General features: G+C 44.1%; 1 protein-coding gene across 4 annotated transcripts in view; it reads left to right on the top strand.

The window, feature by feature from the left end:
• The window catches only part of RHEB (Ras homolog, mTORC1 binding), a 40,646-nt gene that overhangs the window by 9,510 nt on the left and 15,096 nt on the right, over positions 1 to 16,040 (top strand). For all 4 annotated transcript variants that reach the window (XM_080578555.1, XM_080578553.1, XM_080578554.1 and 1 more), the window contains exons 2-3: positions 9,537 to 9,608; positions 15,481 to 15,548. In XM_080578555.1, coding sequence (XP_080434681.1) covers positions 9,537 to 9,608; positions 15,481 to 15,548 — 140 coding nt within the window. The remainder of the gene's footprint in view (positions 1 to 9,536; positions 9,609 to 15,480; positions 15,549 to 16,040) is intronic.

Here is a 16,040-nt window from a genome sequence, read left to right as displayed (position 1 = left end):
TTTTTTCTTGTTCCTTGCAAAGATCAGAGTTCTGTTCTGTGACCTTTTTGTACTAGATGGTTTAAGCACTGAGGATAGATTTAAAAAACTGTATGAGCCAACAGATGGATATGCACTGGTTCAGAAGGTGAGAAAGCCAGCTGGCTGTCACGACAGGCAAAATGTTTATAACATGTCATTGAAATCATGGGTTACCTATTCCATCTTCTCTGCCCTATGACAAAATCAACTATGTCATGTTAGATCTGTCCTTGCCTTATGTTACCTTAATGTTTCCCAAGGTTGGTGACTCTTCCACTAGGTTATTCAGTACTCTGTGGTGTTATTCTTACTTCTGCAGGCTTTTTTTTTCTGGATGTTTTACCTGTCTGTCATGCTGTGATTTTAGCATATCATTACTTTGAACATTGCTTACCGTTAACAGATTTTCTTCTGTTTTCAGAGCCTGCTCTGTTATGTTCCTCTTCTACACAAAATCCTTTCTCAGTCATTTTTGTAGGTTTTACAGTGTGGAGTATGTTGTATAGGTGTGAAGGATAACCTAGAAAAGTGGTAAGTGCGTAAAAAGACAAGGCTTGCAATCAGAATCAGTGAGGAGGTGTCACCGACTAGCTCTGGCTGTATCAAGTGCTCTGAAGGTGCCATTTAACTGATTGTAGCTGTATGCAGCCCTGATTAGTACGGAGGGAAGGAACTTGGCACCTGAGTGGAGAGAACATCCAAGGTGCAGGTATAGTTAGTTCAAAGATCTAGAACTGAGTTGGAGAGAGACAACAGTAACTTTAAAAAGTTGATTTAAAGTCATGGGGGAAAGCTTTTTGTAAAGGGAAATACTGTTTCAAGTATTCTGGCTGTAGTGTTGCATGGGTTTGCATAGATCACAGCAGGGACTCCCAGGTGTGACTAGCTGTGACATTGTGTCCTTGTAGCGGCTGTGGCAGTGTGCTTGTGCCCTGACCTGCTGCTTCCCGGGCTAGTGCAGGAGAATTAAACTTGTCAAGGCTCAACTTTATGGTCACTAAGCAGTGTCTACCTGTGCATCTGCTGACAGAGGCACAGTGCAGTTCACCGTGTCCTGCACTGCTGGTGGGAGAGAGGAGCAGCACTGATCCTTCTGTAGCCCTAAACACCGTTTCTGTTTCATGCTCGGAGATCTTCATCTCGTCAGGGTGGGTGCCTCGGTTCCTGCTTCGTGCAGCTTTGGGAACACCCCGCAGCGCAGGACGCGGCAGGGAAATGGTGCTCCGTGCCCATCCTGACCGCTGGTAGCAGCAGGCTTTCCACGAAAGGCGGGTTTTGGCTGCCACGTGCAGCGCTAGCAGTTGTTGACATCGGGTTCACCAGACTTTGGACCATCAGCAAAGACAGAAGAGCCAGTTACATTGACTGGCAATTTTAGAGCGATACAGCCTGTCTGAGGCTGAAACTGCCTTTTGTTGCAAAGATCCTCTAGTGATTATTGTGCAGTTATACCTCCGTGTGCCTTTACACACACACAAGGGCCCATTCCCCACCATTTCAGTTGCATTTCCTCCAATTCACTTGGTGTTATGATGTGCTCGGGGTCAATCTCCTGGGCTTTCTTTTTTAAAATAATGCCAGGAAAAATTCACTGACACTTTCAGAGATTTAGCCTTCTGCTTGGGGGTTGTTGTGAGCAGCAGTGAGTTGTGGTGGGCACAGTAAATGCAGGGGCTCTGGTCCTTGGATCGGTAGGGAAGACCTTTCAACTGTTTCACTGACACACAGACTGAGGTCTTTCATATTGACAAGAGTTCTGTGCTATTGAGGTTTTCTGTTGGTGGTGTAGATCAGGTGGCTTAAAGCAGTGAGATGTACAGCACGAGGAAACAGGGAGGAGTTCATCCTGCTGTCTAACTGAAATGCAAAGTTTGGGTAGAAAGACACGCTCTGTGTTGGTCGACGGCACGCTGCTGCACCAGGCGACCGGCAGCACGTGACTCACTGTGGCTGGTGTTAGCTTCAGCCAGTTGTGTAGAAATGGAATAAGGAAAATGTCTGCAAACCTGCTGTGAACCCAAACAGTTGTTTTATCACCTGCAGCGTGCATGGAACGTAGCTCATAACCACTGTGGCTGAATTCAGCCGTGCCACAGGTGCAGTTCCTACCTGTACCGCGGATGGAGAGCTAGTGCTGGTAACTTCAGGAAGGTCTGCCTCTTGAAGAAGTGCTAAAACCTCCTCGTCCTGATATTTCTGACTTGCAAAAAGGTAATTTAAGTTGTACGCCCCAGTAAGCCCTAGCTTCAGGAAGGAACTGACTGGAAGCTGGGAGTTGCTTTGTGTTGAAACTAAAACTTTGAAGCTGAAGAAGGGGAATGCGTGGAATGTGTTAAAGCAAGAGGCGTTTTTATTTCTAATGGCACAGATTTTTAAAGCTGATTTAATGATGAAACAATGGCAGTTACTGGAAGGATTTTTCAAAAGCATTTCATGTTACACATACCCAGTGATCCAAGGAAAGGTCAGGTTTATTCAGGTCCCTAATTATCTGCCTGAAGTGTGTGCACAGGGAGAATGGACTTCTACCCAGCACTGAGTTAAATTTGGCCTCTTGGGGGGGGAAAAATCAGTGTAAAGTTGAGTCTTTCCCTCCAAGTGTGCCCTAAACTAAAACATTAGGGTCTGATTTTTAAGTTTAACAAGCTTTCCTTTCAGAGTACAGCATATCAAACTGTAACACCAAACATTTAGTTTAGCAGTAAACTCACTAATCAGGGTAGCAGCACGTGCCTGGCAGGTTGAGTTACCTCTGAGTTTCTGCTGTCACCTTAAATGCTTTAGCCATGGAGCTGCAGGGATGTAGGGTGTCTGCAGGCAGTCTGAAGAGAATACAGAGGATGGTGTTTATCTGCACAAGTGAATGTCTGAATTTCCTTGGTTGTGGGGAGGGTCCAGGATGCAGTTCACCTGAGCTGTTTAAAGCCCCTTTAATGCAACCATCTGTGAATACTGTGGCTAGGTGAGATGCATGCCATACAAGCTTCTGGATTTTTTTTAAAGCCTTGTAGCGGCTTTTCCGTCTTTAACAACTGATAGTTAGCATGTGAAGTTAAAGTCCTTTATTGAAAGGGAAATATCAGGCAAACTGTGTCACTCTTTTTCTGCTGGCAAAGGTAAGAAGCAGAGGTAACTGCACTGTGTACTAAAATAGCTGAAACTTATCTTCTGATAATCATCTGATGAGGTTGGTGGCTTAAATGAGGCAAAATGGACATGTGGAAGTGTCAACTAAGCTGTTGCATTAAAACACCAGAATTTTTCTCGACGTACTTCCCTTGACACCCAGTGCGTTGCAACAACCTGTAGGTGAACATGGAGGGGCAAGCACTGCCCCTGAATAGAGCAAAGTGGTTGTTCCACATCAGGGATTTCCTGCTTTCCTTAGAGAAATTTTTTATCTAGAGAGCATTATTAGGACTTCTTGGTTTGTGTTTCGAAGGCTTGTTGCCGGCAGCCTAGCGAGGGCCTGCACAAATGCACGTGAGTTTGCCTGCTTTGAAATGTGAAGGAAATGAGGAAGCCGTCTGACTTCTGTTCAAAGGGACTCCCAGATTGCTTCTGGCTTTCAGAGGAATACCTTTGATAAACCTCAGAAAGGTTGTGCAATGCAGGAGGAAGGGAAACGAGCACGTGTCCTGTTCTTCCTCCAGGCTTGTGTTCTTCATACTACCGGCTGTCACATGAACGTCGTCTTCTGCACTAGGAGTGGTTCTTGCTACAATACCTTGCCTGAGACCTCAAATACCTTGCCTTATGTCCTGATGGGAAAGTAGATCAGGAGAGGGCAGGGAGCAGTGGTAGCAACAGCATGAAGAGCCACAGAAGTTGAAAAAGAGCTAGTTGTGTCCTGAACTACTGTTCCAGTTGTCATTAGGGTCTCTTCTGTTCCTGAGGTCCCTCGCTACTTAACCAAAAGTTGTTTCACTGAGGTTCTCACACGTCTGCTGTTCGAGGATTTGTAAGTACAAATCTTGTAGTTTGTCCTTGAGAAAGCTCCGATAGCACCTTGAGAGGAGTGCCAGCAGTCCTGGAGTTGTGAATTGAGCATGAATATCAGAAGTGCAGCAATTGAGCTCTAAGGCTGTCTCAGAGATTCTTCTCTGGAAGCATGAGAGGATCGTTTTTTCAATCCTGTTACCATACTGTTGATGTCACAAGGAAATCACTACAAAATGGGTAAAACTGCATCTCGAAATAGATGTATGTGCTATGATTATAAGTGATAATTCCTCGTAATTAAAAGTAGTATTAATAGAAGTAAGTTGTATCTGAGTAAAACACAACTCGTTGTATTGTCTTCAGAAGTTCAGGAACAGAATTCTCCATTGACCCAGATATTTCTCTAGGCGTTAGAATGGTTTACTGAACTGCATAGCAGTGGTCAGCAAAATAGCAGCTGGATAGCTGTAGTTAGTACCTGAGAGGGAGAAAAATCTTAATTAACCATAGAGAATTGCTAATGATGAAGCCTGGGATGAATGGTGAGCTAATAATGAATTTGAGATCTACTATCTTGTGAAAAGACTGTTGTCCAAGAGCAGTTCTACAATTCCCTTTGCTACCCGGTTGAACCTTCCATCTCGGTCCTTTTCTGCGCTCTGAGGACAAGGAGACAATCTGCCCTGGGGAGGTGCTGGGGGCTCCGTTTTGCACGTCTTGGTATTCCAAATTTTAAAAAAGATCAAGGTCCCGACGTTCAAGTTAAATATAACTAAGTATGAAATCTTAATCTTTGTGCAACACAGCAAGTTGGGTGTCAATGCGTGTGAGATGCTGCAGTTCTGGTGTGCAGTAGGGTTATCTGATTTAATACCACTGACAGCGTTTTATTATGAAATTCCTCGAACTTTCTTTGACAAAATCTGAACTGATTTGTCCTGTAGGTAGGAGTAGATCTACTCAGAGCCTGACTTCTGTAAGATGCTGGGTTTGTGGTATGAATGGGTTAGATGCTGCCAGCTGTTCAGCGTTTAATAGTTAAGCACAGCGCTTAAGCAGGCATTTCGGTGAAAAAGACGGGTTAAAGAAACCACAGGCACCTAAAATCCGAGCGGAACAGGGAAGTGCAACTCCTCAGTAGCTGTCGTTCTTGACCCCATCGTATTTTTTACCGATGGCTTGTGCAGCCCGTTTCTAGTGTTAAGAAATCCTCCCTGTTCAGCTCAAACCGCGCTGCCCGTGGCCGTCATCGCGGCGGTGCCGCGTTAGAGGGCAGCTGCGGGGCCGAGCTTGCACAATGCCTTGCTTGTGGGGCCATTGTTCGCCTGCCTGGCTGGCCGCTTGCATCATTTCTGTCTCCTGGGGAGATCTTTCGGGGGGAAATTGGCAGCAGATGAGACTTTCAGCTGGGCTTCCCCTCTGCCTGTGGACGTGGGGAGGGATTGGCAGGCCGGTGGCGCACCGAAGAGGTGATGTCCTCTTTCGGGAGGCCACCTGCTGATGAGCACACACGGGCTGGGTTGCTCATGTTCGTGGTAAACTGCCTTGTGTTGTGTAGCCCGAAATTTAAGGGTAGACGAAGTACCACAGCTCTTGTCCAAGAAGTAAGAAGACGAGTAAAAAACTCAGTTGGTTTGCACTGACAGTTGCAATGGCATTTGTAGCTGATGTGGTCTGCTCCGCTTTATTTAGTAGGTGGTCTATTGTGTGAATAGAAATGCGGCAGCTTATTTTTTTTGAAATGGTTTTCTCTCTGGAAATTGTTCCTTTTCTCTTTTAACAGTAGAAAACTTTTTTCTGTACCACTCCGGCATCAAATCATAAATGTCTGATACTTCTGGACAACTTCAGCTGAGCTTCCAGCTGCCTGGGACATGGATTCTAGGTACCATCAAATCCATCCCTCTGAATTCTTCCTCTCCCATCCCTCTAGGGAGAGGGCGGTCAGGAAATCTGTAGGGTTTTGCTTACAACTCCTTTGCCATAAAATATCCAGCGCTTTGAGCTACAACAACCAAGTATAGCTGGAGGAGTTATCCCGTTGCCCTGCCCCAGTGTTGCCCTTACTTGATTCATTCATTTCTTTGGAATTTAAGCTCTGTGATGCTGAATGGAGGATCAGAAGGTTAAACCATAACCTTCCTCCAGTAAGGTTTTTATGCGTCTCATCTGAAAATCACAGGTCTGCATCAGTTCGGGGAGCTGCTCCCAGCGGCCGTCGCCTTGCTCCTGCTCACGACGCTTCTCCTTTTGGTTTCCACGGATGTTTATTTCCCTAAAACTTGAAGGCAGGAAAAGTACCGTTGTAGAGAATAATGCGAGGAAAAGCTTAGCAAACCGAAAAAGCACTTGGCGTCTGTTCCCAACGAGGGCATGTGAGAGCTGGGCCTCTTTTGAAGCATGGACCCTCGAGCAACAGAGCGTGGCGTAAGCCGCCTGGCTCTTTGATCCTCTAGGCTGGTGTATGAGTGGTGTGAGTACGGTTGGTTTGTATCGTTCCCCCTTTCCCCGTTGCCTGCAGAGGACAAGGTGCAGTGAGCACAGCAGGCAGAGCACAGCTGGGTGCCTTTCCTTGGCCCGTGCCTGGCGGGCTGTGCGTTTACGTTGTAATTCTCTGAAAACCGAGAGCGGAGTTGCCTGATCTTTCTGGGGAAAGAGGAGATAGGAGCTCAGCGGTGACCTGAATTCTCCTCTCTGTCCGTGAGCGTGGTTCAAAGGCCTGGAATAAAACCTGTGGGACAAAGTTCAAGCCGAGCTGTTGTTGACACAGTCCTGCATGCTTCCCAGGCATGGGCTGGGACGTGGCACAGGGGCTGGTAATGACGTAGGCTCCTAATTTTTGGTGCCTGCCTTGGGAGCCTTGCTGCAGCGGGATGCTGCTGTGTATGTTTACCCGTGGGGTACGTGGCTGACCCTAAGGCTGGGGGGCTTCCCTGTGGCTCAGGGAGGAAAGCAGGATCATTTGGGATCACAAACATGGCATTGCAGCAGGTTTGTTAGGGAGCTTGGAGGAAATTAGGAGGAGAGTGGTGGAATACTGCTGTAGTCTTTTTTTTTGGTTTGTTTCTTTCCCTTTCAGTGTTGGGAGGAAAGCAGTAATTAATACAGCTGGATGCTACATGCAGCATTTGCTGTTGGCTCCGACTCCTTCCTAGTACTCGGTTTCCAAACTTAGCACAGCCGGTAGCAGTCATGCCTTTCAGTTTAGGATCCTTCTTAGGGGGAAAGCTGTTCAGCAATGATCTGTGCTTAACTTCTCTGTCCTTCTAGGTGGAAAACTTACAAAAAAAAGATACAACAGTCTAATATAGGAATACCTAGCTTTGTTTTAAAACAAAGTGTTTAACCTCCTGGTATTATTGCCCAGAGAAGCTGTGGATGCCCCATCCCTGGAGGTGTTCGAGACCAGGTTGGACGAGGCCCTGGGCAACCTGATCTAGTGGGCGGCATCCCTGCCCATGGCAGGGGTTGGAGCTGGGTGGTCTTTAAGGTCCCTTCCAACCCAAACCATTCAATGGCATTGGCAAAGAGCGCGGTACCACGAGCTTTGAGTAGCAACTTCGCAAACTGACAGTTGAAGAAGAAATAGCTAGAAAGTCTGTTGCCTTCTAAGTGGTGTCTAAAACGCACGCGCTTGCAGATAGCTGCTGGGATGGATAGACTCGGTCCTAAGCCTGTCCTGACCGGGATGATTTCAGATGTGCAGGGTTGCTTTCCCCCCCCCTCTGTCCTTGCTGAAGCAACAGTTTACAGTACAGTGTTCTCTGCAAGCCGATGCGTGCTGGGTATGATACCTTTACTTGCACTGTTGTATCAGAAAAAGATATCTAAGAAGTTGATTTTTTTTAAAAAAAAAAAACAAAAAAACAGCTTTTAAAAGGTTGTGTACTGGTTTTTGAATAAACCACCAAGACTGATAGGAGACAGCAAAGGGATAAAAGCGTGGCAGAGCTGGGAAGTGATGTTAAATAAGCTAAGCAGTGAGTTGATGAAGGTTATCGCTTTCATTAATCGCAAGATCCCAAATGATGATACTCCATAACATTTTCTTCCTCAGTGTCTGCAGAAATAAGTCCAGAAAGCATTGCAGTTAATGAAGTTTACTTCATGTGTAGATACTGAACTGCCTTCGCAACACTTTTATCCTTTACCTTATTTGTCTGACTTGTAACTTTTAGCATGCTGTTAGCAAAACGATTTCCTAAGTATGTTGACATAAAAAGTAAAAAATTTGAATGTGAACAGGTCAAGAGCCTTGTATGAGGAAGCAAGAACAAGGGGAAAAAATGGAAAACTGTTCTCATATCTCCTTTAGGAATGCTTGGAAGGAACTTTTTCTCCAGCAAAGTGTAAACACAGCGTGGTTGAAGCACAGCCAGTGGACAATCTTTATACAAAGCAATTAATTCAGGAAAATAGTTTTACTGCAGACTGGCTTACCCAAAATATCAATTATCGTTGATGTCACTGAAATGCTTCTACTGAGTAGGATGGTCTTGATGCTAAATTTTAACTTGGGGTCATATTTTGTTTATACTTTCATCAGCAAGAAGCATAAAGGAACACAGTGTGTACTCATCCAAAGGCAGCTAACACACTTGGCAGTCTTTATAAGAGTATATTTGTCCAGTAAACATGATGTAATAGGATCTAGTGGATTCCCAAATGTAGATGATGTGCTGTAATGGAAATTGTGCTAAGGCTTTGGTAATGCTTTGAAACATCTTTTTTTTCAGAGCTTTAAAGTTACTTATGGTCAACATATGTGATTCGTTTTTGTTTATCGTCTTGTAAAATCTTTCAAGACTAAGTTTCCTTTTTTTATTATTTGTTACTAAGTACATTTTGTTTTGTTCTTTACTGGGAGTGTGTGATCCGATCAGCATCATGGAAACTGGGAATGTTGAGTCGTCTGCAAATATTTCTGCTAAATTGCTTTAAAAAAATAAAAATCCAAGGATGCCTCCTCAATTGCTATGCTGAAAGTACTGCGTCCACTGCTCTGTCGTGGGGCGTTAATAGGATGAGTAGAAGAGGAGGGTATATTGACCTCAAAGCTCTTGAGATCATCCTTTTGTCAAGGGAAAGATGTCCAGTCTTCTAGTCAACCCAAATTTAGTTAATGCTGTCCAGGTGACTAGTTTTCCGTGCGATGACTGAAAATTATTTCTGGTTTTCCTTGTTTCTGGATGGAAGAACCTTCCGATTATAACGCTTCGTTAAATTTAGTTTTATGAGGGTTGGACTCTGCAACTTTTAGATTTGTTTCAACTGGAAGAAGCATTTAAATAATGCTGTAGGATCTGTGTTAAAACAAAAGCAGAACACGTGCCGAGTAGTTTTTGCGGTGTTGTTGCTGTAAGTTCGTGAGACTCGGTTGCCTAGGAATAGGCACTTAATTTAAAAATAGGTCAGTTTTTGTGTATAGATAGTTTACGTGTACCATACAAAGCTCATATTGGCTTTTGTAAGAAAATAAAAAAATAAGAATTACTCTATCTGCTACCAAATGTAAAGTGATAACAGCCTGCAGACTTGTTTCAATACCCATGATTTTTTTCCTTGCTTTACAGGAAAATCTTCACTGACGATTCAGTTTGTGGAAGGGCAGTTTGTTGATTCATATGATCCAACCATAGAGAACAGTAAGTAACTAACTGATAAGCTGCTCTTCTGTAGCTAGTTTTGTTAGAAGTCGTGATTATGTAAATGCCTATATAAATAATATGTATTTTAACATTGCAGCTCGTTACCTTAATGTTTGAGTTCAAGTTGAATTAACGCACTAGGATGTTGAGTCTGTGTGTTAGTCTGGAAGTTGGAATGAAGTAGTCATCAGTACAAGATTACTTTTTGACTAACATCATAACAATTAGGAGTCAGTGGCCATCAGCACATTTTATTCAGGATTATTTTACTGTTTGGAACTAAAATTCAAACACTGGGAACTAAAATTCAAACACTGTTTTCTGAAGAATCTCTTGCTTTGCTTCAGCAAATCAAGCTGGATAATTTGCCTTTTGACATGAGTGATCTGTTAGTCCTTCTATGGCTCTCTTAAACAGTTTCCATCATCCTGTTTTACTTTGTTAGAATTATAATAAGGTTTGTTTTGAATTAAAGCCATTAACAAATGAGATATTGTGCGTTAGATTTCAGTATTTTAAATCTTGGCAATAATTGGGACAGGTAGTTTTTCATTGTCTGCACTATAAAAATGTGACGTATTTATGTAATCTTGTAGTTTTCTGCATGTATATGGAAGTGATTTGAGATGCAAGGAGTCAAAAGCATGGAGAGAGTCTGTGTATCTTGTTTTAGCATTTTGACACCTTGGCAAAACGTGTTTATTTCACCCTTTACAAACTCTGTCCACAGAAACCTATTGTCCATAACTCCTGTGCTCTCTAGTTCCACATCTATCACTGGTAGCATTTAACTATATGAAAAAATACTCATTTAAAACATCACACCCAGAGTTAGTCTACGCCTGGATTTGGTTAGAATCTTTGTTGACTACTGAGCGTGATTACATACATGTGAATAATTCAGCTGTGCATGAATTCTGCACTTATTTGGCTCTTTTAGTTGGCAGCGCTCACTTTCTCGGAGTGCAGAACATTAAGTACGTCATGGCCATGAAAACGTTGTTGGGCATGGGGGCATCTTGAAAAAGCTCAACATTTCGCATGATTTCGTGCTTGTTCAGAAAACAAACAGCGTTATTCTTGTGGTGCAAGTCTTGTGATCTGCGGTATTGCTGGAGGAATTTGCTCTCTGAAAGGTAGAGAATTGAAGGTCGATTCTGGCTTCAGAATGTATCGCTGGGAAGTAGGGGTTGAAAACCTGCAAGATGTGCCCTGAGGTTCAAAACAGTAGGAAGTCTGTCCTAGTATAAGATCCTTCTTTTGACTTAAGTTCTTAATCTTTCACACGCTTTTTCTAAATATAATTTCTTAATCAGTCAAGTCTTTTGACACCTCTAGCTGTATGCTTCTGATTCTGTCTGAGGTCATAAGGCACGATATGTGTAATCAACTCTCCATGCTTTCCTTGCGTGTAATTTTGAATCCAATTAACAATACTGGGAAAAGGGGTTCAGAAATCCAAGTTCATGTACAAGGGATGATGATGAAGGATGTTGCATTTCTTCAGTGCTTTATAGCAGCCTGTAAAACATTTTAACTTTCAGAGAGTGATCGGGAAAAAAAAATACAGGCTGAAGAGTGGTCTGGCCTATGTGATTTCTGTTTTGCCTCCAGAAATTGTTATTGATAATCATCAAAATATTTTAACAGCACTGATGAAAGGGCAGGAAACTGCAGTACTGGTGTTAGCTTAGTCTTGTAACTTTTGTCCTCAAATAATATACCTTGCATGAGAAATCGAGTCTAAAATTAAACTGCATAGAAAGCAAGCTATAGTTAAGCTCTCACAGGAACAAGATGCATAGAATATAAGCCTTGAACTATAAGAACATGACCTAATATTCCAGCAGTTTCCTTTTCCAGTGTAAAAATCCTTACCTTCTTTGGAAGTGGTGCAGCGAAAATAAGCTGCATCGGGTTTCACTTAATGTTCATTAAAGTCAGCACTACTTCTCTGCTGCATTTTGCTTTGTTTATATTACATTAGAACCAGAAAAGTTAGTTTATCTAAGTTAATAAGCATGTTGAATTCAGTTGCTTCTAATAAACTTGTGCATCGGGAAGAGTAACTTGTGCCATTTTGTGGCAGCAGTGGAGGTGAGTTAATTGCTTAGCAAAACAGAATTTCCTCTTCCTAATGTCCCAACAAGAGTGACGCTGTGATGGGTGGCTATTCTTGAGACAGCCAGGTTGAGAAACCAGTGGAACAATTACGTGAGGAAATCTTGGAAAGAGAAGCAAAACCACTGCAGAGCAGGAGTGCGTGGAAGGAGTCTGCGTGGATGCGGAGCTGGATGGAGGCAGATGAACTCAGGCGTTCTTCTATTGTGCACTTCCCCAAAGACCAGAAGAATTTTAAACTCTTAAATTTTTATTGGAATAAAACCAAGAATCTTAATTTGGAGCTCAAAGCAAATAGGTCAGAAGGAATTGAAAATGAAGACGTGCCCACAGCTCCCCCTGCCCCCGTCTCTGCAGGGATCTCTTCGGTTATCATTAATTCAGTGACTTTGCGTTGCAGGAAAGCTGCATCTTGCCTGCATCTCACAAATATTTTCTACAGCCTGCCTGGCTGCCTCCTGCTTTTCATGGCACCCTTGGCGAGGTCTCCAGCACTGTGCTGTGACTCGCCTGCCCCTTCTGCCCTCAACAGGCTCGGTAGCTCCCTGGGGGAAGGATTCTTCCCCTGGGGGCTTTCTATCTCCATCTCCCCCCCTTTTTTTTTTTTTAAATACAATGGTGATTAAAAGTGTATTAGAAAAGGGGAGGGGTCTGGAGGCACCTAGTAGCTGTGGAGACAATACATAGAGGTTTGGATGGGCTGCTAGAAGCATCCTTAAGGCCCAGCTTATCCCTGATGTGTCAGGCCGGCTGCACTGGAAGGTGACAGTCTGCTGCTTCCCAGAAGCTGCTGCTGAGTGGCCTTCTCAAGGGGTGTAAATGAGGCTTCTGAGAAAAACCCAAAATAGCTCTGTTGTATTACACATCTCAGTGTTATAAAAGATGTCCTGAGGGATTCGTGATAGGCACTGACCTTGGATTAAAGATAATTAGAAAGGTTTGCAAAAGGTAGTAACTGATGAACGCTAATAAGCTGGTTGCGTTTACCAGCCAGGAGCTCTGGGAACCATTTCACACCACTCCCCTACCTCTTATTCAGTAGAGTTGTTGGTCTGAAAGCGCATTCATAAGCATGGAACACATTTCTTAATCACAACAGCTTGCTTTTGCAGCAGCTGTCATTTGAGTTGCATGTGCAAACCACTTCATGTCAGTGTAACTGAATGGACTTGGTCTTGGGGAGCAGTGGCCAGCAGGTGATGGAGTTGCTGGGGGAGTTATGCTTCTGAGGCGTAGCAGCAGTCAGGGCTGTGCTGTGCAGGTCTGTCCCTGACAGCAACGTGACTTTAGTTCCCTTTGAAACTCCCCTTTGCTGCATGAATACACCTGTTTGGAGTCGTGCTGGTCACTGCATCACCCAATTCTCCGCGTTGCAGCAATGCACCAGAACTAAAACAACTGTAGGGGAAGGTGGGATGGCAGTTTCTTTGTGTAACTCCACTTGAGCTGTGTGCTGTAAGCGTGTCCTGTTCTGAGATCTGTGTGCTTCGTCGAGCTAAAACAGGCTTCACCCATGCTTCAGCTGATGAGCAACATTTCACAGATGGCCATGTTATGACGCGGACTGCGGAGACTTGTTCTGGTCTGCAGAAATCTGTTCTTGTCATCCCAGGATGTGCCATGACAGTGTTATTGGTTACATTTGTCTTGCTTGTAGGCACAGGAGCGAGCAGCACGTCCCAGAACGGCAGGTGATCACCCTGGAAATGAAGGCTTCCTCTAGGTCCAGGAGAGGAGCTCATGGGTCACTGACCCTCGCTAAATACAGCTGCAGGTTTTTCCTGGGATGTAATTCTTACCATGAGTGTTTTTAAAAAGCTTCAGCAAAGACCAGGGAGTTGTTAATTATGCCAGCATCAGAAGAGGTTTGTGCTGCCCAAGTAAGCTGTTCCTAGGGCTGGAAGTCTCCGCGCTGAGCTAACAGTTCTCTTCACCCAGCCTGCGGTGACTCCTCCACTGTTTCCCTTCCCTAGCTCTGTCACAGTTTGCTTTCGGTACTGATGATGATGATGTCTCTGCTTGGTCTATTCTAGGCTTCCAGAATAGTCTGAAAAAGCTGCCATCTGTCTCAGTCCCTTTTTAAATATTAACTTCATGAGGCTCTTGAAACTAGTTTGATTACGGAGCACTTTGATGTGTGCGTGAGGTGTCAAGAGACCGGAAAGAGGCTGTTACTGTTCGGGTACCTGTTAACGCAGGACGGCTCTCCAGATGAGGCTGTTTTCCCTCACACTTGAAGCAGCGACGCTGTGTATGGCAACCCTGCACGTTAACATCTGTTCCAACAAGCGGTGGCTTCTGTCCCTGCCATAGCAAAGAGCTTTTGTGGGTTCTTCCTTCCTAACCCGATGATTCTGTGCAGCATTGGCAGCAGCTCACGTGCACAGGTGCTGCAGCAGCTGTACCTCTGGGGGCAGTCAGGATATGGTAGGAGCTTTTCTTGAGGCTTCATTCAAATTGCACTTGTTGGTGTCGTGATGGAAACAGCGTGCAAGCTCCGTGCTGTGTGTGTAGACATCCTGCGTTAGTTTGACTTCGCTTTGTTTGGATCGCCCCTTTTTAAAAAGGGCGCTTGGATTTACTAGGGCCAAAACTGAGAGTTTCAGATATTTCGGCGTGGAGTCAGCCCATTTACTCGAGATAATGCGTGTGTTGTGGAGGCTTGGCAGGGCAGCACATGCTGGCGGGGAGAAGGAAAGCTGGCGAAGTTCAGCTTCTAGGGGAGCCTGTACAAGACACGGAAGGCGTGGGCAGGAGATTGCACAGCTGGATCGAGAGCAGTCAGCGTTACAGCTTCAGATGGACAGTTGAGGACACGATCAGCGTGTCACTGCAGCGTTGGCTATTTCCCTGGTCGTTGTTGCAAGGAAAGATGCAGCTTCTCATGACTTAGTATCTGGGATAAGTGCCTTAACCAGGAGACAATGCAGACCTTATTCAGTGTATGTGTGCTGTCCAGTGACTGTATTACAGTACACCACTAAGGGCAAAACGGAGCCCTGAAGCTGGCTTTCTGTGCTCTGCTTGCTCTGTGTAGTGCTCGGTAGTACATTATGCCACAAGAGCTCTGACACGCTTTGCTTTTGCAGTTGCATAATACAAACACTGAGTAAGGTTCCTCAGCTCGCAGTGCGTTGGCATCTCATAAATCCTGGGAAGAGAAGCAATTCTCATCTCTTAGGAACTGAATGTACTTCCTGACTGAGCACCGTGGTGAGCTGCTAGCTGAATTCTCATTATTTAGCTTTAGCATATTCATAAGTGAAGCTGTGTCTTAGCCTCCAAAGAGTTTTTTTAATGCAGATCATTTACCTCGTGGTATTTACATTTAGGAAATTGATCTTGCTAAACTGCTTGGAAACTGGGGAGAATACCCTATATTAAGTTCAAAGTTAGCTTTGATGCTAATTGTATGTAAGTGTCTCATGTTACCACAAATTACAGTTGCCTGGAAGTCCCTTTGAAATGCATGTAAAAAGCTTTTTGCTCTTCATTTTTAAGTCACTCTAAAGGAAGAACTGCTGCGTGCAGCATAAGAATGTTTTGAAATTTGAAGTTTTAAGGTTTCTGAGTTTCAATACCTAAAATGTGCTAGTTGAAATTACAGCAATCTGATCTAGCTACTTTAAAGTCTCTAACTAAAGTTCTTTTCCTTAACCTTTCAGCTGACAATGGCACAGATAAGTGACTACTGATCCCTTCCTTGTTCATAATTCTGAAATGTGTGTGTGTTTCTTGTTTCTTCCAGCTTTTACAAAATTGATCACAGTAAATGGCCAAGAATATCATCTTCAGCTGGTTGACACTGCTGGCCAAGTAAGTCATCTTTCTTCCTCTGAATCTTTCATCAGAGATAAGGCAACGGCTATTCATACTCCTGAAGAGTGAAGTTGGTTGCGACCACGCATTCAAAGCTGAAGTTCAGCCTCTAACTTAGTCCCCAGGGAGCTGTGTGGTATTTATGTGAAGGCTTTTTTTCCTGTCTACTGAAATTGAAACAGTAGCTAGTGGTTAAAGTACATATGCCAAAAAAAGTGAACAAAGAACCGCCTTAACTCTGATGTACTGAAAGGTCCAAAGCATGGACTAAACTGGTCCATAACCCAGTTCGATAACCCACAGGGAAGTTTTTCATGACTTTCTCCTGTTTGTATTCTCCAGCTACAACACACCACAACTGTGTCCATGAAATAGTTGCCCAGAGTAGGCAGCAATGCGTGTAGGTAGTGCTTACTGGGCTGCCCATAAACTACTGCAGTTTGTTTACATTTTTGAGTAAGTGATGGTTCCTCGCGTGCTTCTGAGCTT

Source organism: Anser brachyrhynchus (genome assembly GCF_964034855.1).
Source record: "Anser brachyrhynchus genome assembly, chromosome: 2".
Classification (NCBI taxonomy): domain Eukaryota; kingdom Metazoa; phylum Chordata; class Aves; order Anseriformes; family Anatidae; genus Anser; species Anser brachyrhynchus.
Note: the sequence above shows the minus strand (reverse complement) of the source record. Positions and strands in the feature narration are given on the sequence as shown.